The sequence below is a fragment of the Terrapene carolina genome, unplaced genomic scaffold (genome assembly GCF_002925995.2).
Source record: "Terrapene carolina triunguis isolate 2854851 unplaced genomic scaffold, T_m_triunguis-2.0 Scaffold131, whole genome shotgun sequence".
NCBI lineage: Eukaryota > Metazoa > Chordata > Testudines > Emydidae > Terrapene > Terrapene triunguis.
In genome coordinates, this window is record NW_020664482.1 from 14,379,910 (window position 1) to 14,404,811 (window position 24,902).

Sequence of the window (24,902 nt, forward strand, 5' to 3'; positions counted from 1 at the left end):
TGGCCCTAAGCCAGTTGACTCTAACAAATACCTAAATGTCTGCCCAAAGGAGTGAAGATAGACTAAGCCAATCCTCTTTACATTTCTCATTCTTTCTCCCTCACTATTTATTTCAGCCTTCCTTTGGTGAAAGACATCTGTCACCTGTACTCAGGCCAAAGAACATCAACGTTTGCCATGCTTGAGTTATCCAGTGCCAGCTGGTGAAGAGACTTTTCACCAAGCTTTTCCTGACCACTTAATTGCTGGTTTGTCAAACATTTATAACATATACATAGTGTTTATTTTATTCTCACTTTCCCAGTCCCCAGTCTGCAGTAAACCACTGACTGAACTCTCCCTGTTCTGATGTGATGACTCTCTTGCTATAATGGTCCCTGCTCTGCCATTGACAGAGTATGAATAACAAGTTCAGAAGCATCTCTAATATAACTTTAGTGCCCTTTTGTGCCATTTTCACAGCACTTTGTTTTTTGTCTGGGACAGTGAAAGGACAGTACAAAGATTGGAGACATAGTATCCTATCCACTGTTATCAGTTTGTATTATAAAGAGAATAAAAGGTACTGTAATTTCCTATCTATTCTAAAAAAGTCAGAATAGATTTTAAACTATCTATGCAAGTGCGTCCTAATTAATTCAAAAGGATTTCATAGCCTAGCTCATAAAACATCCAAAAAGCTTTCATTTTATAAAAGCAGCCAAGATATGTTGAAACTCGCATGGGTTGAGGCCTTCATGATGTTTTCAGATAAACAACTAGAGGTTATAGCTTGGAATCTCCACTGAGAACATACAAAACAGATACATTGCTAAAAACAGCCACTAGATGTCACATGTGCTCAACATAAAAATGCAGTTGCCCAAGTATTTTGTCTGGCTGCAAATAGAGCAGGATTTTAGAAGTGAGCTTTGGGTAGTCAGTGGTTTTTATAAGAACAAGTAAATTAGTGTGACCAAATTAAGTCAAAAAAATCTTTCCTGTACTATCCTCATGGTGCCCTACCCATAGGAACCACAATCCTAGAGCGGGGAGCCCTACCCATAGGACCCCAACCCTAGCTCCAAATCCTCTACCCACAGGAACCCTAACTCTAGGGCAGGGAACCCTACCCGTAGGAACCCTAAGTGCCCTACACATACGAACCCTAACAGTTGGGTGGGGACCCCTACCCACAGGAACCCTAACCTTAGCTTCAAGTGCCTGGCCCATAGGAACCCTAACAGTAGGGTGGGGACCCCTACCCATAGGAACCCTAACCCTAGTGCAGGGAGCCATAGGAACGCTAACCCGAGCCGTAAGTGCCCTACACATACGAACCCCACCCCTAGAGCAGAGAGCCCTAGCCATAGGAACCTTAACCCTAGGGCAGGGAGCCCTTCCCATAGGAAACCTAACCCTAGCTCCAAGTGCCCTACCCATAGGAACCCTAACCCTAGCTCCAGAATTTTAAAACTAAATTACTGCGAAAGGAGGGATATTTGTCCACTATTAAGGCTCCAGAATACCATAATTAAGCCATAAAGAATGCTAATCTATCCGAGGGAAAATTTATACCTATAAACTGTAATTTTAAGAAAGCAAAGTGAACTACCTTATTGATTTTTGAATAAAACTAAATAATTGTGGCTGCATGAGGACTGAGACAATTACAGCTTTAAAAATCATTACAAAATGTATACAATAAACAATTATTTCTCAGTGTGATCCCACAAACCCTTCACTTGATGAACAGGGCTTTGTCAGACCAATCCTGAATTTGCTCTTTGTGTTTGGAACACTCATTGGTGACAATATCAATTACATGTATGGAGGATCAAGTCCGTCATGTTTGACTTTCATTAACTCCCATAGTTGTATGTAGCGTTGTTGTAGCTGTGTTGGTCCCAGGATATGAAAGAGTCAAGGTGAGTGAGGTAATATCTTTTATTGGACCAATTTCTGTTGGTGAGAGACACAAGCTCTTGAGCTTATACAGAAGTTGGTCCAAAAAAAGATATCTCACCTCCCTTGTCTCATTAACTCCCATGGGAATTACAGTATAGACCAAGTCCTGGTTCCACCTGAGCCAGTGGAAGTTTTGCCATTTATTTCTGAGGGACCAGGATTTGGCCATATGTGTAAAAACTGCAGCACATTAGTTTATACATTTATGTTTGTGAACTCCACACAGAGTAGGAAAAGACAAACTGGCTTGGAAAAGCTGAAATGCACAAACCCTTTTAAAATTTCAGGGCCAAAGAAGAAATATGGTACCTTCACAAAGCTATTCTCATGGCACTGCCCGAATATGAAACCAAGCAGTACCGAAAACCTGTTTACTTCAGAGTTTCACTCAATATGCAGACAAAAGAGTGCCTGACAAATTCATCTGAACCAAACTTCAGAAACCTCTATGGTTTGTAAATCTTATTAACAAATGGAGATGCCACAATGTGTGCAGATAATGGAGGACTCACATTTTTATGTGCTTTTCAAGCTATATGAGGTTTCTCTCTGGGTTAGATTCCAAATTTTTGGAGGATCAGACTTAAATACCTTAAAATATGTACAGCAGAGAATATCTTAAAAGTACACATTTACAACTTTAAAATGTATAAATAACTTAAAAGTAATTGGATTTCCTAGCATATAATATCACCTATCAGCTTTATTTCTTGTCTTGCTTGAGTCATTTCTCCAGATTCCTGTGGCTGACAGCTTAGAAAATGTTTGGAAACTCATGGTATTTTTAATTATTGCCACTATCTTTTTTTAGTTGTAGAGGATGCTGTTTGGAGATACACTTACAATGTGGACTGAAATGCTTCTGAAGAAATGGCACACAGAAAATATGATGCTCCATCTTGGAGTATGCAACTTTTGTACCCTTATTAAGTGACCTGTATCTCTAAAGAGAATTGCAGATAATGGTTGTTGAGGAAACTCAGTCATAAAGCCTTTACAAAAGTGGAATAATTGTTTCCATCTCCTTTCATTCTTTTTCAAAAGAGTGAATACAGTTCTCCTGAAAAATGCTGGCTAGACAGCCTTGGAAACCAATATCTTTATGCCCAGGATACAGTATAGACAATGGTACTTTAAGCTTTCTTACATTGTTCCATAATCCTGACCTAGAAGGGCCATCTCTGTAAATCAGAGGATAATTCAGTTTCAATATCCTTTAAGTACTTGATTCCCAACACAGAATGACAACACATGTCAAAAGTGAGGGTGGGGTTTTGTGGACCCCATCTACTTGGAACTGAACTGAACCCATCAATGCATTTTACGTAAGTCATTAACAACTCTCAGATGCTAATGACCTTTGCTGCTGATCTATGTCAGATATGAATTGATGACCTTAGAGGCCTGCAACTTTCCTCCCATTATTAATGCAATCCAACCCTCATCTTCCTTTACACTTGAAAATCACTTATATAATTTTAAAAAATATATTATTCTAATGAAGCATATTAACTGAACTGAAACAAAAATAAAAACTATAGTTTAATTCCACATGCCACTTATTCTAGCATAAACGTGTTACCGCTCAATTTTATAGTTCTGAATAAATTTTTCCTTTGGGAAAGTCTCTTTCGAAAAAGTGAATAAACTTGTCAAAATGAAACAAAGGGAAAACATTCCACCAAATTTAGTTTTAATACATGCCTAACTACAGTGTTCCAAGTGATGACAGTCCAAAGACATTTTATCTAAATATATAATTGTTCCCATTTACAGTTAAAAAGGGTTCTTAGTTACTTTTGCTGGAGACTTACCATGACAGTGAATGTATTTATAATTTAGTCTTTATATTGATATACATTTCCTGCCTTTAATATAATAATCCATTTTTAAATTAATTTACCTTTTCTAAGTATGTGTAGCTCCATATTTTACCATCTGCCCATGTTCTGGAAATTATCTTCCCACTTGGGTCATACTCCATTTTCTCAGTCCATGTTCCTCTCTGAATGTAGGTCACTAATCCTGAATGTGAGTAAGTGATGTTGACTTCATTATATTTGCTGATGGGTGACCACAGAATTGGACGTCCCGTCTGGTCATACAGAATCCGAAGAGTGAATTTTCGATGGTCATCATAGATCTTTCCTGTTCTGGTTACGTGGTCAAAATCAATGGATAATAGGTTTCTGTTGTGGGCCTAAAGACAAATATGTAAGAATAATGTGTCTTATATATACAATTGCAGCATTTCTATGACAACTGAATGATCAAAGATACTATGTTTTTAATAGTATATGAATATATTAATTATTAAGGATGAGAAAATCCAAAGTTTCAGCCCGTTACAAATAGCTGGACTTGAAACTTACCTAAAAGTAAAAAGTGAATTTTGCTCTCCAATTTTGGCACTCTGATTTACACAGGGAGATAGTTGCATTTGCCCCCTCCCTGTATTTATAAAAAGTGCATTTTAAAATGTTATTTACCTTACAGGGTTTTAAGGAAAGTGAATCCAGAAAGTGAAGAGAGTGAGACGTTTCAGTGTAAAGTGTCTGCTAGTCACAGTGTTCAGGGCTGTATTGTTCACAGTTATTCTTGCTGATTCTTTGTTGAAATAGCAGTGGCTTCATGTAACATCAGCTTGTCCCCACCAAAGCACTTCCACCACCATAGTGTATTGCAGTATGCAGGGCCGGCGCTTCAATTTAGGTGACCTAGGCGGTCGCCTAGGATGCCAGGATTTGGGGGGGCAGCAATTTGGCGGCGGGGGGTCCTTCCGCGCTCCGGGTCTTCGACGGCAATTCTGCGGCGGGTCCTTCACTTGCTCCAGGACCCGCGGCCGAAGTGCCCCGAAGACCAGGAGCGTGGAAGGACCCCCACCCAATGCAGAATTGCTGACGACGACCGGGAGCGCAGAAGGACCCCCGCCTAGGGCGCCAAAAACCCTGGCACCGCTCCTGGCAGTATGGCTTGCCTTGTAATAAGCAATCTGCCACCTGCAAGGCAAGACCCAAGCATGCTACAGCTGAACAGCCACTCTGGTTGTGGCAGACTGATGTTATCCAGGGCAACTGCAACAGCTGATAAACTAAATTAAATGTATACAAACAGAAAATCTCCCCAGGAAAACTTTTTGTGAGGTTATTAGCAATTGCTTTGGAATCTAAAATTAGCATGTACCATTAGCTTCCCTTGACACAACTAAATCTCTTACACCTATCATGTTTCAAATTTCAGCACACTAGGATTTGCTTTATGTAAAAACCTCCTATTCTAACACCCTAACATTTCCTTTCATCTCTCTGTTCTTATCTTGTCCCAAGTCCTCCTCCTTTCTTCATCTTTCTTCTTCCTATGGGTTGACTTCCTGACTCCATGCAAGCAAAGACGTGAAGCTGAGCTGGCTCTATATATTAACACAGACATTCTGCTTCTTCTAATCTCCATTAATATTGATAGCATAGTTACTACTCCGAAGCTGTCGATGTTAAGGTACACATGAAAGTAGTACAGAAAATGGAACAGATATGTTAGCAGACACACACTCTCCACTCACGTCCATAAACTTTGGCACGTGGGATCAGGGAAGCAGATGATAAGGGAGTGAAGGAAGAAAAAGCTGACCGATAGTGGCAATCGATCCAGAAGAATCAAATAGTTCCACTGTCCGGCCACACTGGAAGAAAGACAGGAGGCAATGGATGGGGTTTAATTAGGCCGCAATTTTATTCACTTAAAATATCTGGGGGTACACAGCATTAAATTGTACAGTGTAGGTCATCATACTTTTTTTAATCATTTCCACATAATCTCCCCCTTAAATGGTATTTCAAGATGGTAATAACTGTCCCTTTTGTGGAAAAGAGACATTATTAGCTGCTATGGGATGGGGTTGTTATTGCTGTTGTTGTTAAAGTCGGATCCCATTTCCCAAGAAGACAAAACAAGACAAACACACACAGAAAGGGGGAAAAAAAAGAACAGCGAAGAGAGAAAAAGCAGCTTCTGTCTCGGGTGTTGACTTTCACTTGCAGCCTTGCTGCTGGAAAAACACAGGCACAAAACATGACCTTATCAGCCACTTCAAGACCTGGCAAAATTGTCCCAGGATCGTGCTGTTTAGGGTATTGCTTTTAGTTACCTCTTTCTGGTCACAGACTTACAACAGTGTTTTAAAAATACGCAGTCATGGCTAGCTAAGCCAGACTCTTATTAGACAGAAGGAAAAGGAGAGAGAGAGATAGAAAAGAGAAGAAACTAAAGTAGGGAAGGAAAAGGACACATGGAGGGAGGAGACAAATCCCCGATGGAGTTAGAGATCTAGCCAAAATTGGCAGAGGTGGTAATGTCATCTGGCTCCCTCTCTCTGGCCCAGTTTGGTCAGCACATCTTTCAGGATTAGGATGACGAAGGACCTGGATCCTAGGAGATGGTGAGGGTGGCAGTCATGATGGTGAAGCTCACGCCAATAGCCATTTCCACCCCCAAAAGTCTCTTTCTTTAAGAACCCCAAGAGGGAGTGAATGAGGAATAGCCCATCCTCTCATTATTTTGTCCACCAATTAGGCCTAATTTTTGACACACCAATTTTGGTTCCACACTTTTCTTGTTTACCAAGAATGATCTTAACATAATTCTTGTATTATATCAGGAGGCCTTTTTATCTCCCTTTTGTACCTTTTCCCATCAATATTTTTGTTCTAGGTTATTGTGGCATCGTTGCATAGTCTGTTCCTCATTAGCGTTCACATATGTCAACAATAGCAATGAATAGTGCCAGCATTTTTCTGTACACCAGCTGTCTCGATGCACTATATCCATGGCCTGCAACACTCCTGCTACTCTACCTTCAAGTGTCTTCTGAGTAGAGAGGAGACTAATCATACTATGTTGTGTCAAAATTTGTGGACAAATAGGTTAAATTAAGAAAGCAATTCCAATCCTGTGAGGTCCAAATGAAAATTTGAACCCAGATCTCTGGCAATGAAATGCATCTACCCCTTTCTTCCCTCTCCTATCTCCTTAATTTTTTCAGTCACCAAAGACAATCATTATTACCATTATGTTCAGTTTTAATTAGAGATGTACAATTATCAACTATAATCTAGGGAACCATAAAATAGATTGTTTATTGACTTGTTTCTTCAAACTACCAGTGCTCAATGCTTGCATTAATTTATTTTGAACAACAAATTGTGATATAACTTCTCACAGCAGGGATGATGTCACATTGTGTGTTTTTACAATGCCCAGCACGATGGAGCCCTGGTCCTAATTGTGGCCTGTAAGCACAGCTCTAAAATAAATGTTAAATAGTACTAGCCCAAGCTGTGGTTCACACATAGTGTGAGTGATTAAAAGGAACATCTTTTCTGTCTTTAGATACAAATTGTTTGGAAACCTAGAAGAAGCAGGTGTTCATTCTTCAACTGTCTTTCCCGTGGTTTTATATACATACATCTCTAAATTTAACAGTGTTCATTTACTACAGCTGTAAAATACCTACATACTTCAGTAGACGGCTTTAACAATTACAATTTATGTTCTAATGATAGTTAAAGAGCCTAAGTAAAAAGTGATTTTCAGTTCAACTACATTTGTTGGTATATTTGTGTGACAGACATTTTTTAGTAAATTTACTTTCTCTGAAACCAGGATTGGTAATAAAACACATTGAAAAGAAAGCAGAGCATAAATCCTGACTAATATTCTTTTACCATCTATGTATAAATTTAATGTTCTCCTTGTTATTAATATAATGATTGTAGGGCAATCTAAATTCAGACATGACCCATGAATAAGAATCAAAAACAGACCAGAAAGGGATGAGGCATATGCACATCTTGCTGATTTCGTAAAATTCAGGGTTTTATTTCTGTTTTTGTTTTTTATTTTATAATTCACTTCTCAGAAGTGCAAAGCAGAACTGGGTTTTTAGAAGGGATTGCTGAATTATGAGCCCTCATTTCTAAGCCAACACAAAAATGTTGATTTGAAATCACAGTGGTTTTGCTTAAAGATGGTTTCTGAAGCCTATGAACAACTGAGTAATGAGCTAATGTGAGGAAAGTGAATTAGGATATTCCAATATCCAGCAAAAGTCAAAATGTTTGCTTACAAACTTTGCCTACATTGTGACTTTCCTATGCCAATAAGGAGGAACTGGCTATCAAAGAACCAGATCCTCAGCGGATGCAAATTGGTGTTGTTCCACTGACTTCAATTCTCAGAGCTAATGCTTACCAAAAATGTGTAAACTAGTCTGCAGGTATGTGTACATTCTTGTCTGTTCAGTGAAGCCAAACCAATTAACGACACCTGAGGATCTCACCCAATAACTGTAAAGTAACTAGTTAGAGGACTGGTAATATTATGGAAAAAATATTTGTTAACCAGCATAACAAACATATCTGTTCAAGCCCATATCCTCAAAACTTCTGACTTGAGTTTTAGACAGCAAGGTTTTTTTTAAGTGCAAATAAGTGAGACTAGCCAGGCATCTAATTTTCAATTTTGTAGACAGTCACTTGTAAAAAATGGATTGTATCCAGTTCTGAGTGCCCTCTAAGTTATGCAAAAGAAAGGAGTAAGCAGCACCGAATTCTAATTGATATATTACTATGCATCATGCTCATTGGTTTTAACAGCAGCCTTTGCTTCATTTTCAGAAGTCAATTAAAATAGAAGTTCAATTGATTAAAAAAAGAAGGCTTGCTAGATTAAAATTCATGTTAAAATGCCTATTTGTATGTAGATTTATTATTAATATAAAGACTGTACACACACATACGGACTGTTTTGCATATTTGGTGAAGGCAGTAGGTCAGAGCATACTACACTTAAAAAAAGTTATGTTTAATTTCAGAGTTATCCACCTGATTGGTGTGTTGGAACCCTGTTTGGACCCTCCTACAGCATTCAAGTTACTAATGTGCTAGATCCTCTTCTCTGTTCCATTTCTGGGAAGAAGAATTCTTATCATGCAGTCTTGCCACTTTTTAAAAACATAACTTTTATACCTTTCTTCAAGGCCTGCTGCCAGCATGGGTAAGCTGTCTCTCCTCCAAGGATGAATTAACAATCCTCTGGGGATGGGGGTGGGGGGGGGTCACATGCCTTTGTGCTGCCTATTAATGGGGACTGGGAATTAAGGGCATTAGAAAGTCCTAGAGAGGAAGAAGTCTACTACTTTTATAACCTGGCCTCTTTTTATCCTACTCCCTAGTTGTCTGCTTTTAAATTTATTTCCCTATCAGTCAAACTCATTTGTATTGGTTGCTTCAATGGACTGAATACTTGACTACTATAACCACATCAGTGCTAAATTTTAAGTAAAATAATTTGACCTGAATTCCCCCCTTCATTCTCAAAACTTCTGGATTGGCCACCTGCTTTTTTATTGAATTTTGAGGACTCCTGCAAGTCTACTCATCTCCAGTGAGAATCAGCCTAATCCATGGGGCCTCCTCTTACTCATATTCTCAAAATTCAGCATCATACTCTCATACTCCCACATCACAGGCTTTCCAAGGCATGATTTAGCTATTTTAGGGCTTTGTGCAGTGACTATCAAGTGCTTAGTAGCTTTATTTTCAAAATGTGACCCAATATGAACTAAGGCAAAAGTTTTGATTTGTATTCTAGCCCTCAACTGATGTAATTTTTTTTGTAATTGTACCCAAATAAAAGTTTTCAAAGATTTGTCAACAATAAGCCCTAAATACGTTTAATTTATTTAGTCTATTGGCGTCACGGTTTTTATTTGATTTTTTTTTGACGATGCTATACAGTAACTCCTCACTTAAAGTTCTCCCGGTTAACATTGTTACGTTGCTGATCAATTAGAGAACATGCTCCTTTAAAGTTGTGCAATGCTCCCTTATAACGTTGTTTGGCAGCTGCCTGCTTTGTCCACTGCTTGTAGAAAGAGCAGTCTGTTGGAGCTAGCTGGTGGGGGCTTGGAACCAGGATGGACTGGCAGCCCCCTATCAGCTCCCCGCTCCCCTAAATACCCTGTGCAGCAGCTGCTCAGCAGGCTATCAATTGCCAGGCAGTTCAGCTGTCCCTCCGCCCACTGCCATGTGCTGCTCCTGCCCTCTGCCTTGGAGCTGCTCCCGGGAACCGCCTGCTTGCTGTGCGAGGGGAGAGGGGGACTAATGTCAGGGTATCCCCCTCCCCCCTGCTCCTGCCCCCCACTTACCCCATCTCCATAGAGCGGGGGGAGGAGGGGGAGGACACGGCAGGGCTCAGGACAGAGGGAGATTGCTGGCAGCAGCTGCTGTCTCAACTTGCTGATCTACTTAAAAGGGCAATGTACTTAGAGTGGGGTCAGTGTACTTAAAGGGGCAATGCACATCTCTCTCTCTCTCACAGGAAGAACAGGAGTACTTGTGGCACCTTAGAGACTAACAAATTTATTAGAGCATAAGCTTTCGTGGGCTACAGCCCACTTCTTCGGATGCATATAAGCTTATGCTCTAATAAATTTGTTAGTCTCTAAGGTGCCACAAGTACTCCTGTTCTTTTTGCGGATACAGACTAACACGGCTGCTACTCTGAAATCTCTCTCACAGGGTGTATCTCTCTGTCTGTCATGCTGTTTCCCCTCCCTCCATTCGTGCTGCCTTGTAGAGTGTGAGGCTACATTAACAACTTGTTAACCCTTGAGGACTCAGCCGAGTACTAGTTCATCATTTAGCAGTAAGGCATTCCCTGGGAGATATCCCACTCTCTGACTTCACCACCTCAACCAAGCTTCACAATCATCATTGCTGTGTACAGTATTAAATTGTTTGTTTAAAACTTATACTCTGTGTGTGTGTATATATAATATAGTCTTTTGTCTGGTGAAAAAAATTTCCCTGGAACCGAACCCCCTCCTATTTACATTAATTTTTATGGGGAAATTGGATTCACTTAATATCATTTCGCTTTAAGTCGCATTTTTCAGGAATATAACTACAACATTAAGCGAGGAGTTGCTGTACTGTTTTTCCTTTTCAAAGGGCCTGGTTACCTAGCAGGATGCAGCTCTCTGTGAAAACCAAATCTGCACTGATACTCTGACTGTGGGTCTAATTGCACTGTTCCTCATAATTCCCTACATCTCCCTGACTCCTCCTTCTCCATCACCACCAAATTCAAACTTTTGTCTCCAGTGTCAACTCCACTATGCTATATATTAGACTTGTGGCCCTATGCCCATTTTATCAACAATACCAGCTTAGATACTCAGTTTGTCCCTTTCTCTTAGAAGTATCCCTGATCCTATTCACATGCATGGAATATCTTCTCTTCTCTTGCCCACTAAGCCATCACATGCTCCTCATTTAAGTCCCTCCAGAAAGCTCAGCTCTTCCAGGATGCTCACAAGAAGTGACTCATTGCTAGCCACTCTCATAGCTTTAGTATTTTTTGTTTATAAAAGGTGTGAGAGAGGAAAATAACCAACCCAAAATCCTAAGCCAAGCCCCAAAATGTACTGGCACCTATGCTCAGTGACCATGTGAGCTCCCTTGTTCAAGAAACAAAATCTCAGATGAACTTGGCATGAAAGGATTCAACTTTAAAGGGGAAAAAAGTCTTTACCTTACACTTTAGAAGACCGAGCAAAAATACGCTTCTCCCACTTGTATTTAAAATGATCATTTAATCTAGAAAAACATAATTAAGTTCTAATTGCCCCCCTTCCCTGGGAATATTCTCATGGAGATTTCTCCCCTAGCATTCTGGTACGAGTGGAGGAATGAGGTCTCCCGCAGGTTAGATCTATAAATCCTGCTGACACCTTGAGATCTGCACAGAGGAGCTGTGCCTTAACCGCATCTCTGGCTCTGCTCTATGGCAGTGGTGTTCCAATAGAGCAGGAATGCCTCTAGCCTAGGCTTCCCAAAGAACCCTCTCTCAAAGGGGAATTCCATTGTGGAGCGGTAACGGGGGTGGACATTGAGAAATAATATAGGTAGAATAATATTCTTTGCCAAATCCTGTCTTTATCTCATCCAGTCCTCTCCCAGCATGCCCACTGTTTGCCCTCCAACTTCGTGTAGCTATCGGTGGTATCTAGGGGAGAAGAAGACTCTTCCATATAGGCAGTTGAGATGCCTTTCTGAGCCAGAGAGGGGATCCATGTGTGGATGGTCTCTGTGGTGTGCACATCCCAAAAGTACAATCAGGCTCTTTTTAGTTTACCACAATAATGATACTATTGTGACATGGCTGGATTTTTTTTTGGAGGGGTGGAGCTTCCATGACAGTATGTCAAGTGAGTAATACACTGTAGATTCTCCTACTGAACAGAACAACGAATGGACTAGCGGTTTCATGCCGTTTCAACTCAGCACTTGATCTATGGATGCTTTAGTTTGCTTGTAATTTTTAAATAAATAGACATATTTCACTTCTTATCAGGGCCGGCTCCAGCTTTTTTGCTGCCCCAAGCGGCAAAGCGGGGGGAAAAAAAAAGATAAAGCCGATCGGCGGCACTTCAGCGGCAGCTCAATCGCGCCGCTTCATTCTTCTGCGGCAATTCGGCGGCCGGTCCTTCGTTCACTCCCTCTCTTCCTCTTCAGCGGCACTTCGGTGGCAGCTCAAAGAGGAAGAGAGGGACTGAGGGACCTGCCGCCGAATCGCTGCCAAAGACCCAGACGTGCCGCCCCTTTCCATTGGCCGCCCCAAGCACCTGCTTCTTTCACTGGTGCCTGGAGCCAGCCCTGGTTCTTAAGCATATTTCACTCCTCTAGGACCCACTTGTGAACCTCCTCCTTTTTTGGCATATGCTATTGAGGAAAACAAAGGTGCAGATGAAAATGAGTTAAAAGAACATGGAATGAAATTAGCCAATGGAAAATTTAAGGTGAATATCAGAAAAATATTGGGCAGGATGAAGCACCTGAACATAAGGCAATATGAGGCAGAATAGATGATCAGATGCACCTTTGACATTTATCACTTTTATGATTCAATGCACTTAAATATGTGTTTTGCAGTTATTTAAGCACAGTTTGAAAGACTTATGCAGAAATGAACCAATTGTTGAACTGCACGTTGAAGGCCGTTTGAGCCACCCATTCATTCCTACAATTTGCACATTTGCCAATACAGTACAGTAAGTCCTCACTTAACGTTGTAGTTATGTTCCTGAAAAATGCAACTTTAAGTGAAATGATGTTAAACGAATCCAATTTTCCCATAAGATTTAATGTAAATGCGGGGGGTTAGGTTCCAAGGAAATTTTTTTTGGGCAGACAACAGGCATTATATACTGTACAGTACTGTACTGTGATGTGGTTGGCAGGTGCCCCTGGCTTACCCCACACAGGTACAGCCCGCTGCAGGCAAGGACGCTAGGAAGCACCTTGCGCAGCAGCAGTGGCAGCTTCCCCCCAGAAGAACAGGTACCGACTTTGCCGGGGGATGCTCCAGGCTCGCCTCTTCCCGTCCCACCTCTTCCCACCCCCAGTCCACCTCCTCTACAGAGCATGCCGCGTCCCCCCTCCCTCCCAGTGCTTCCCTGGTGCTTAGGACTTTCTGGTAGGGAGGGGGAGGAGCAGAGATGCGGCGCTTCCCTGCTCCTCCCCTCCCTGCCAGAAAGTCCTAAGTGCCGCCAAACAGCTGTTTGGCAGCGGGGGAAGTGCTGGGAGGGAGGGGGAGGAGGTGAAGAAGAGGAACTTGTACAATGCTCCCTTGTAAAGTCGCTGCTCTTCCACAGAATCCTACAAGCAGTGGACAAAGCAGGCAGCCAAACAATGTTATCATAGAATATCAGGGTTGGAAGGGACCTCAGGAGGTCATCTAGTCCAACCCCCTGCTCAAAGCAGGACCAATCTCCAACTAAATCATACCAGCCAGGGCTTTGCCAAGCCTGACCTTAAAAACCTCTAAGGAAGGAGATTCCACCACCTCCATAGGTAACCCATTCCAGTGCTTCACCACCCTCCTAGTGAAAAAGTTTCTCCTAATATCCAACCTAAACCCCACTGCAACTTGAGACCATTACTCCTTGTTCTGTCATCTGCTACCACTGAGAACAGTCTAGATCCGTCCTCTTTGGAACCCCCTTTCAGGTAGGTGAAAGCAGCTATCAAATCCCCCTTCATTGTTCTCGTCTGCAGACTAAATAATCCCAGTTCCCTCAGCCTCTCCTCATAAGTCATGTGCTCCAGCCGCCTAATCATTTTTGTTGCCATCCGCTGGACTCTTTCCAATTTTTATAATTATAAGGGAGCATTGCACAACTTTAAATGAGCATATTCCCTAATGGAGCAGTGATGTAACTTTGAAACAATGTTAAGTGGGAGGACGTTAAGTGAGGAGTTACTGTATATTAGAGAACCGTTCAACAACTTTCCCGGTCATAACTAAAATGAGGATTCAAACTGTGACGGAGAAAAGGTGACCTGGACAATCTGAGGAAATGCAAGGGAAACCAAATGAGGCTTTGTCCCATATGCAAGGTATTTGTGAGGAAATTATGATCCAGTGGTCTGAAAGGCATTTGGTCTGACAGTTTGTTTCATAACAGATAGGTGCTATGTCATGATAACCACACTCTGATCACCGGTTGGGTTCATGATTCACTAATAATTCCCTCTCTTTTTGTTCTGTATTTGTACAGGCCTGAGCCTAATGGTTCATGGCTAGGGATCCTAGATGCTACAGTCATACAAATAATAAGCAATAATAATATAATAACAATTAAATACTTAACAACTAAGTGAATGTGTGCATACATTATCCAAGTTTAAAAATGGAGATTAAACTGAATAAATTCACACATTTTGCTGAGAAAAAAAATCACGTAGGACTGACAACCAAGATGCATCCTTGAAATATTTGATTGCATACATTCACAGTTTAAATTGGCATAATCTAAGATAATACATACCTATGCACCCCATTGTTGCTAATCATTACTTTGAATATTAAATATTCCCACTCATTTTACAGGTGTTTCAAGCAGTGTTTGTGTTAAAAATATAACTGATTTCTTAAAGCACCTTTTTTTTTTTTAAACAAGTTAACGGTTGCTTTGGGTCTTACTGTTAATCAAATGCTGAATGTGACCATCTGTCATTATCATCTGTGAATTCTCAGGAAGGAAAACACAAACCAAGGATGTAATGTTAAAAATGATTGTTTATTAGGACCAGATTGTGACCTGGCTAATGCACTCGTGCAGGGGAATGAGGGATGCAAGTTGTGTCGTCGATACCACAAGGAGAGAGAGAGAGAACAGCACCACAGAAGCATAGCTTTGACTTGTCTTAATCTCCCCCCTTCTGCCAGATGTACTGGGATGTACTGGCAAGTAGAGTTCAGCAGTGCACCATTGGAAGTAATCTGCCCCAGGTACAGCACTGATTACCTCCAGCCAGAACAAGAAGGGAAGTCAGAACGCAAAGACTCACAATCTGCTACGGGGGCAGAGTAACTACACATTGCCCCTTGCCCTGGGCTTTTGCCACAAGTCATAATTTAACCCGTAGTTGAAAAGAAAAAAAAAAACACAATTATATCTGGAGGTCAAGTTTAATAACTAAAATTAAAAAACAACGGATCAGAATCCCCGTGAACTTGGGAGAAACCATTTGTGTTTGAAATCTGTGGTTAAGGCCTAGCTCTAAAATATACTCTTCATAACGATTTTTATAAAGAAATAAATTTCAACAAGATTTAATTCAGTTGTCTTCAAAAGAAATGCTGCACACTTTACAAAAGAGGACTCCTTACCCGTAACCTTCTCTCAAATGCTGAGATATTGCCTTTGGTCTGCTCCTTCCTTTGCCTCCATTCTATGAGGTTTGAATTATGCTCTCCAGGTAATGAGATATTGCACTTTCCCAAAGTGGGGTTAACAACGCCTGCTAGAATGTGGGGCTCTGTGTTTAGAGTGATCTCCATTCCGCTGGCAAATGTGACCCTCAGTGAACCATCCGGGCTGACCCGATAGATATTCTGCGTGTTGTCTGTCAATAAAACAAGATGGGAAAAGTTCAGTTCTCCAGCTTTATGAAACAAATGTTAGATGTGCAAGGGTATGTTTGTCCATGGTTTATAGGCAGCTGTATATATACCAACTTTGGTATACATTTGTAACCTGGAGGCTGCAGGTCTTCAGATATGTAAACAAATTTTCAGTAAATGTAGGCCTTATTATTTTCATATTGGAGGCATCCTACATCCTGAATAAAGGTCATCTGCCTTCAGATCATAGGCTTTTAAAAAAGTGAATTCATCAGGTTGGCTTTTTGGCCACTCTGACAGTATGCTGATGATTAGTCTTTTGGGATCAATATGCCACTAATATAGTAAAGCATAACCCTTAAATGAACTTAACAAAGAATTGAGGTTGAGTCTGACAATTATTTTTTCAACTATCTAGGATAAGAACCTCTCCCCCGACTCTGTCCTCTTTACGCCATATAAAAGGGCTGAAAAGCCCTATTTCTGGTTGTGGGAGGATTTCCCTGGCGCAGGTGCTGTGGAAATCAGTGATAAGGCTGCCTTCTGAGGACCCCCTCCACAAGCCCTGGCATAGGGAGCATGTCGGGGTGCAGCTGGTGGCAGGAAGGGATGTGTTAGTGGTGAGACCAGAACATGAAATGCTGTGAAGAATCTAGGCAGTGCTGCAGCCCACAGGGCACCCAATGGAAGCTGCCATAGGCTCAGATAGGCTTCATAGTTAAAATTATGCTGAAGGCCTCGGAGCAGCCCTGGATTGGGACAATGCTAAGGTGGTTTAAAGCCACCTTAAGTCTTCCTTCTCCAGGCTTTGAATTCTGTGCTGCACCTCTCAGGGAACATCTACCCTGGAGCTGGAAGGTGTAATTTCCAGCTCAATGAGACATACATATGCTAGCTTTTATTGAGCTTGCACACTAAAAATAGAGTGTAGCTGCAATAGCTTGAGCACCTGTCTATTCAGAATCTGGGTATTCATGACCTACCTACATGCACTCAGCAGCTGATATGGGTCATATTTTGTTGTCATTCCTATAAGAACCACTGCTAGAAGGTGGCATTGCCAGGAATGAATTCCCCACATCAGCCACTGACAGCATTTCCATGTTACAGTGTCAATATGGCAAGTCAATCTTTGCGTGGTATTTCTTAGAATGACAAAACTAACTGCATTAAAGGCAATTCTTACCTCTCTGATATTGAGATACTAAATGGTGTTACTCATAAAGCCTAGAGATAGCAGAGGTTTCAAAAAACAGAGTGAACCCATTGACCCCTGAATACACTCATAGTTGGAAGTACACCCACCAATGGTCCATTTCTAGTAGTTACTTGGGTAGTATAATAAAACAGGAACTAGAAATTTGTGTTGAAGTCGGGAGGAAACAATCAGACAAAGTAAGGTGATTTTTTTTGGCAAACTGATAAAAATGCAAGTAGCTATAGTTTCAAATTTAATAACTATGATGAAAGAAACAGAGATGCTTTAAATACCTTGTTTTAAAGTGTATATAGTAGAGGTAGCTGAGAAGTTTGTAGCTGTGATCACATTTTCTCTGTTTGAAGATTCAAGTTCTACTCTTGTTAGTTTTTCAACATCACTGTGGAAACTGCTGACCTCACCAGTTGGAAACGTTGCATTAGTCAGGTGGCCTTCAAGGTCATACCTGAGAAAACAGAAGATTCAAATGTTACAGAACTTTGGAGAGGGTCAATATAAATTTGTATGTGCTCCTACGAGCAAATATGGTGCAAGTTTAAATAATGCTGACTGCCAACACTGCACAATAAATAAAAAGGGAAATTGTTTACTTTAATTAATTGTTAAACGTTGTGTTAATTCTTCTACTTTTGAATTCTTTATCTCTGATTTGAGCTATATTTTTTAGTACTTCTGGATAAAATAGGTAATAGATCACTTTAGTGTAAAACCAGTGTCTGAATCACCTGTATCACGTTAAATTGCAATATATACAATCCGTGGTGATTTAAATTTACTTTGATGTGATATAGCAAAGCTGCCACTAGAGGTCACTCTGCATTCAGATAACTAACAATGGCATTTTCTAATATTTGAATCAAATTAATCCTAGTTCTTAGATACTGCAAAATACAAACATAATATTTTGTTGCTTAATTTTAAATATTTAATATGTATGATGAAAAATTAAAAAAACCCCTACAGTTATAAGTAAATACATAGGATCCAATTCGTAATGGTTATGTTGCCTGCTTGGTACTTACTTAGATGAGTATTTCCCATGGGATTTCTTGAGTAAGAACTACTCAGCATGACACAGGGCAGTAGTAACTGGACCTAAACATTTTAGATAACCCATATTTCATAAGTGCTGAGTGAATTATTTTATTTCAGGGAACATTATGTATATTCAAATCAGCCCACATTATGAAAAAGCGAATAATACACAGACCTGGAACAACATCTACAAATATGTTTGTACTCTTAACCGAGGTGACCTTCTGGACAGTAGTAAATCAGGGCTGACCCGAGATCTCAATTAAACTGGTCTCTTTCAAGGCTCTCTTTTGTGGTTTTATTAATATTGTTACTACTTAAGAAAATGTGATTTTTTTTCAAAATTAAAATGAATTCATATTCCATCACTACAAGTTGTTACATAATAAGGCCCGGACTTATAGCTCCCACTGATGTGAATACTTCTGACCCATCCAAGTGGACACATTGAAATTACAGGTCTACTTACTTGAGTTAGGACTAGTCATGTGAGTAAAGGCATATTTCTGAATAGTTAGATTATAATATTTTAAAGTCTTTCTCCCCATATCTACAAAACACTATGAGGCCAGATCTCTGCTAGTGTGTCAAATGGTGTAGTTCCATTGACTTCAATGGAGCCATTCCATTTTACAGCAGCGATCTGGCCATGGTCTTTGTTTAATGTGCTGGCAGCATTGCTGTAGTACAAAAGACTAAATTAGCCAGTGTCCATGTGGCCCTAGAAGTATTTGTGCATAAAATGAGGGAAGAAGTTTGGATTCCCCATAAAAAGAAAGAAGAGAAAAATACAGCAGATGTTCTTTTCAGATGAAAACATGTTTCAGACATAACTGCTGAACAACTTGCTTTTTTGCCAAATTAATTCATCAAATGCTAGAAATATTATAGTTATCTCTCTCTGTTTTTCTACTACACTCATATATATTATGAACACTTACATACATTCCACCCCCCATACTGGTTGTATGGAAATCGACCAGCTTCCACAGCTGCTGGTTAACCTGACTAATTCAAATCACTATTGTTCATCATTAGAAAACTCTCCATTAAAGTTGGTCAATCATATTTCATTTCCTGCCTGATGGAACAGATGCGAGAGGCTAGCTGGAGCATTCAGATTGCCTATTTTTTATTGCCCCTTTATTGGAACTCATTTGAGAATAAAATGTAGGGTCTGATTCTGCCACCTTAATGATGGCATATGATGGTATACATAACTCCCTACGCAGCTGTGCTGATGAAAATGGGACTAGAGGAAAATATGCTACTCAGGGTCAGTGTAGATGTGGACATGAATGATTATACATTTATCAATAAGGGCCAGATTGCAGAACCATTGCACTGATGAACATGTATCCACGTGAGTAGTCTCACTGAAGTTAATGGAACTACTCACATAAGTGAGAGTTCACCAATCTGAGTAAAGATTCCACAATCTGGCCATAAGGAGATCTTTTCAGTCCCCTCCTAAAAAACTCCTGAAGACCAGATTCTGCCACCATTATTCATGATGAGTAGTAAGGTACCATGAGTACCATACTTGGGATCAATGGGAATCATTGCAGACCACAATACGGTAAGAGTGTCAGAATCAGGACCTATTAATGTTAATTTAGGACTCAGTTACACAACCCTCACTCAGGTCAGTGACCATTTAATCTTGCAAGTAATCCCACTGATTTCAGTGGAACTACTCACATGAGGAAGTGCTCACCAATGAATGAGATGCAGAATGGAGCATGTACATTCAAAGCTCATTTTCATTTCTATATACTGTATATAGTTAAGGATAAGAATAAACAAATAAAATGGTTTAAAGGGAACCTTTTCTGATATGTGGGTTTTTTTGTCCTAGTTTTTAACTGAGGCCCCTAACAAAAATCTCTCCCCTTTCATGGCTTTAATGATACAATATTAAAAAAAAAGATGACTGAAAATTGTACATTAGCTGCAATTTTATGCAAGCACTCTTTCAGCACTTCCATTTAATCAGATAATAGTAGATGGGTGACAAGTGCTTTTGTAGGTGGTTTTCCTCCCTCTTCATAATTTTTCTCAGAGAGGGAAACTGACATACAGGTAGATGTTCTGAACTATTCATTATCTTTGCTCGTATTCCAATGTATGTATGATACATGTTGTTAAACAAACTCATCCCTATTTCAGCTTGACAGTGTCGTGGTTTGAACTTTTAGATTTGAATGCAAATCTGGTTTAAAAAGGAAACACGATTTCAAGCAATTTCATTTGAAAGTTGTTCATATATTAATTCTCCTGTCCTCAACCCTATCTTTATGCAGGATTCAGCAGCAATTCAGATGTATCTAACCCTTTCAAAACATCTAATTTTCAAAGTGAAAATCAAGGTGCTTGGAATGCGGAAAATATCCTGACCTATCTGGAAAATACTGTCTGAGTAAACAATAAACAGGGACTATCTTATCTTGTAAACCCCTCCGAGAAGGAGGGCTCGATTCCATCCTGTGCTATCAACTATAGTGCTAATTACTGTGCGTTGTCCCACTGACTGTAAATGTGTATGTTATATTTCATCTGTCATGGGATTATTCACAGCAGTAGTAATTATTCTTGGAAGAAAAGCATTTGGGCTCTAATGTAAACACCACTGGAAGTTACAAGTAGTCATTGAAATCAATGGGGCTGTTCGGTATTTTTACTATTACTCCTGGCCATAAGGGTTTGCAGGGTAGGACCCTAATACTGTACCCCATTGGAAACACAAATTATAAGTGGTCTAATGTTTCACCTGGAACACATATAATTATTACAGGTGAATCATTGATAGACACATTAGTCATACTTAGAAGGATGACTTAAAATATTTGACAAAAATATTTATGGCAGTATTGCATTTATTTTTTATCTCCTTCTTATTTTGTAATGGGAATAAGTAAATTCCACTGGATGATCGTAGAGAAAAAAAATAGAGTGAGAGAATAACAAATAGATGGCTTCTCCTCTCTTCCCCTTTTCACCACAGTGAAATCATATTCTAGAATGAGTGATGACAGTAAGTTACATCACCTGGAGTTGAAACAATGAAAGTGTGAAGAAATGTTTAATTTAGCAAAACTTCCCAATGCTAGTCATACATGTCATATTCATTTAGAATGTGCTCTTTTGAATTTCTTGTTGTCAGACAATGTTATACCCCGTCAAGACACAGGTGTCTCCAAGTGACGAAGTCTGTCTTACATCCAACGGGGAGCACTTATGAGAAGACTGAACTCTTCAGAAATAATGTTACCATAAAGCTTGAGTTATGCTTGAACAAATGACTTGCCAGAGAGCAACAGACTTAGGCAATAATTCCATTAAAGTATTTTGAACCGAATGTCCTGTATACATTTCAGTGGAATGGGGTAAAAATAGCCAATGAAACCTGCCAAGAGACACATACTTAAAAATAATCGCTCTTGAAAGGTTATCCGCTACTCAAATGAAAGATAAAGCCCTGGTAATTATTTTAAGAAGTAATAGACATGACCTGGAACTATTATGAAATCTTTTTGAAAAAGTGATTGACCAATGGCTTAGATCCTGATCCCATAGTCCTAATGTATTGAAATGGGACAAAGAAGTTAAAAATGAAATATAATACACATTGTTGTAGATCACTGAATTCAACTATTCATGAAACACATAAATATGCTTAATCTACAACTAAAGCTCTTAGAATAGGGGAAAACATTGTCAGATCACTATCACAACAGCACCCGAGACACAGTGAGCACTCTGGATTAATTTGGAGAGCATTATTTTAGTCCATTATAGTTGAAATTTCTATCAGTAAAATTCCTGAGATCAAAAGTTGGACTAGGAAGAACATATATGGTACTGTTTTCCGGCACACCATCAAAAATGTACACATCTCCATTTTAGTGGGCTTATGCCAAGCCTTTTAATCTGTCTATGACAGAATTATAGAGGCCAGGATGAGAAAAAATCTTAAATATCCAATCACAGCCTATGCAATGAGCAGCAGTTTTTCTCTGCATCAATCCCATTCAGACTTTATATAACATATTTCTGGAGCCCTCTAATGATCGTGACTCAACTATCTTGCTAAGCAGTTTTGGCTATTACCTAATTCTCACTGTATTTTTTGCTTATATCTAATCTGATTATTTCCATTTTTAGTCTTGGACCATAATTCATTCTTTTCACACTGTCCAATAAAGAAAACATTCCTTAACCTTCCTTCCTATTAGCACCTCTGAAATATCACAGTGTTAATATGCATAAGTTAATCAATCACTTTTCGTATCCTTAACCAGCAACACTAAAATCAATTGGTAAAAAATAAGGAATCCTGAACTGTCACACATCCCTTGAAGCAAACATGAACCTTTTCTTAGGTGCAACCTCCCTCTGGGATGCCATGCAGTTAGTCTGAATGTTCAATAGCTCCTATATCCCCACTGCTTGACTGACACCTTTTACCAGCCTTTCTTGCTCTTTGGAAGTCCTTTCAAGTTTATATTTAGCATCCACCACTCCTCAGGCCTTTCTCCTGGACTCCCTTGTTATTATATATCCTCTTTTCCTACTGTTGGAAACTTTTCCATCTTTCTCTATCTCTGTACTTTCATTCCTTTAAGATCCCCAACTTTATTACCTCTTGCAGCACTCTCTCCAAGTTTAAGTCAAGTGTTCTGCTAACACTATTTCTCCCTTCTTCCCTTCTTCCCCAAGGCAAATTACCTGCTCCATTTCATCACCTGCATCTTCACCTGCTCAACCACCTTCTGCTAACTTCCTGAGTAACAAAGCTACTGCCACAGCCTCTATTCTTATTTGTAGTCTCAACCACACTGATCAACTCAATTAAATGCAATCCAAGATGCAAAAAGGTCTCCCTCCAAAGTTTTTTATGGACCCTCCTCATTCCCTCAGTTGGTTTCTAGACTTGAGCTCTCTCTCTCTCTGTTCCTCCAGCTGCTGTCTAACCAAAGTCACAAACATACCTTACAGATAGCAGGGGTTTTAAACAGGGCCGGCTCCAGGCACCAGCTTAACAAGCAGGCGGCCAAGGGAGAGGGGCGGCACCTTGTGGCAGAAATGCTGGAGCCGGCCCTGGTTTTAAATAACAAAGGGCAAACAAAGTATAATTTCAAGTACTTTTTGTAACACTTAATATGTACTAAGTATGGTGCTTTCACATACAGCAGGCTTTGACACTTAACATTTAATACTGCTGTGTATTGTATAAGCTTATGCAACAGCTCTACATGTTTTGTCTCGTGCCGAGTTATTGGAACTGTTATTATTAGAAATGGCTTGAAAAAATACAATTTTCATTCCAAATAGCATGCTTTATGAGACTTCAGAGTAAAGAAAAAGATGTTTAAAATTAGGAACTTACTCATAAACTGTTGTCCATCCATTCTCATTACTTTTGGTTGCTAGAAGACCTGTGTTGCCAGAATACGTCATCAGGGCTAAGCTGTAGCTTTGAGCATATACTTTTTTCAGAACACCATTGCTGCTTATTGTTAGCCAATACACCTGGCCTCCAGGCACCACTAGCCACAGAGGCAACCCACTAGCATCTCTGCGAATATGAACTGAATTCCCATTGCTGTTAGTGATTGTGGCAATGTCTCCTTCTCCATTGTATGTGAAATTGTAAATATAGTCCCTCGTTATCAGATTAAGTGTGTGAAGATGGGTCCCATTGGTGGTAAACTGATACAGTTCCTGGTCTGCTGGGGATGCAATCTCATAAATATTCATGTCACTGAGATGAGCTTTGTTTCGACTGACTGCACGGATGCGAATATTGCCAAGATCTGCTATGTACAGTGTGTCATCAGGAGAGACTGCTAGAGAAGAAGGTGCTTTCAGCTTTGCATCTTTGGCATATCCACCATCACCTGGAAAAGAAATATCTCTGTGTTTACCCTTTCACAGTGTGAGACATCACACTCTGCCTCCAGAATCTTTGATAAGAGTTAGTGAACCAATTTTTTTTCAATGAATTTAAAATCCATTATCTAAAATGGTGTAATTCTGAATCAGCATCACTGAAAATTAACAATAAGATACAATTATCTCAGTTACACCAATTTTGCTAAATCCAAAAGCCTGCTGCTGGGAAAACTATTACATTGTAAGATGCGAAAGCATAAAATAATTACAACTGAAGAGTCTCTCCTCACTTCTTTCCCACTGTCATATAGTCAAAGTACAATAATTCCATAAATAAAATATCCACTCATAAAATAAATAGCAGTAATTTGGATACAATTACAAGTGCAGATTATTTTATATTAAAAAAAACCACCACCAACAAAAAAAAACCAACCCAACAACCAGCATGTAATAAACTGTAGTACAGAACCAATGAGAAATATCAACCATGCCCCCTTCCCAGCCAGCACTGACAACTATCAGGACTGGACTGCACTGCACATTTCTTCCTCCAGACTTTTCAGCCAGGGGGTCACTGCAGCCTAAGGAGTGCTGGCAGAATCTCCATTGTTGTCCTTTACTAGTTGAATATGGTCATACGGAGTGGAGACTTCGGCGGTCAATCTCCCCTATATTTGAACCTGATGTCACTTAGAGGTGTACTTGGTGCTTTCATTACTACTGCAGTGTGACGTGTCAGTGAACCAAACCTGTGGCCCACAGGTGTTTGATTTTTCTCTCTTCATATCACAGATGCAAACAACGCTTTTTGGTCATTAACGAACCTCTGGCACCA

General features: G+C 39.9%; 1 protein-coding gene across 1 annotated transcript in view; it reads right to left on the reverse strand.

The window, feature by feature from the left end:
- TENM1 (teneurin transmembrane protein 1) overlaps nucleotides 1-24,902 on the reverse strand; it is a 383,458-nt gene that overhangs the window by 12,910 nt on the left and 345,646 nt on the right. Inside the window, exons 23-26 of the mRNA XM_029911855.1 lie at nucleotides 23,559-24,069; nucleotides 17,407-17,579; nucleotides 15,682-15,917; nucleotides 3,851-4,147 (exon numbers count right to left, since the gene is read on the reverse strand). Coding sequence (XP_029767715.1) covers nucleotides 3,851-4,147; nucleotides 15,682-15,917; nucleotides 17,407-17,579; nucleotides 23,559-24,069 — 1,217 coding nt within the window. The remainder of the gene's footprint in view (nucleotides 1-3,850; nucleotides 4,148-15,681; nucleotides 15,918-17,406; nucleotides 17,580-23,558; nucleotides 24,070-24,902) is intronic.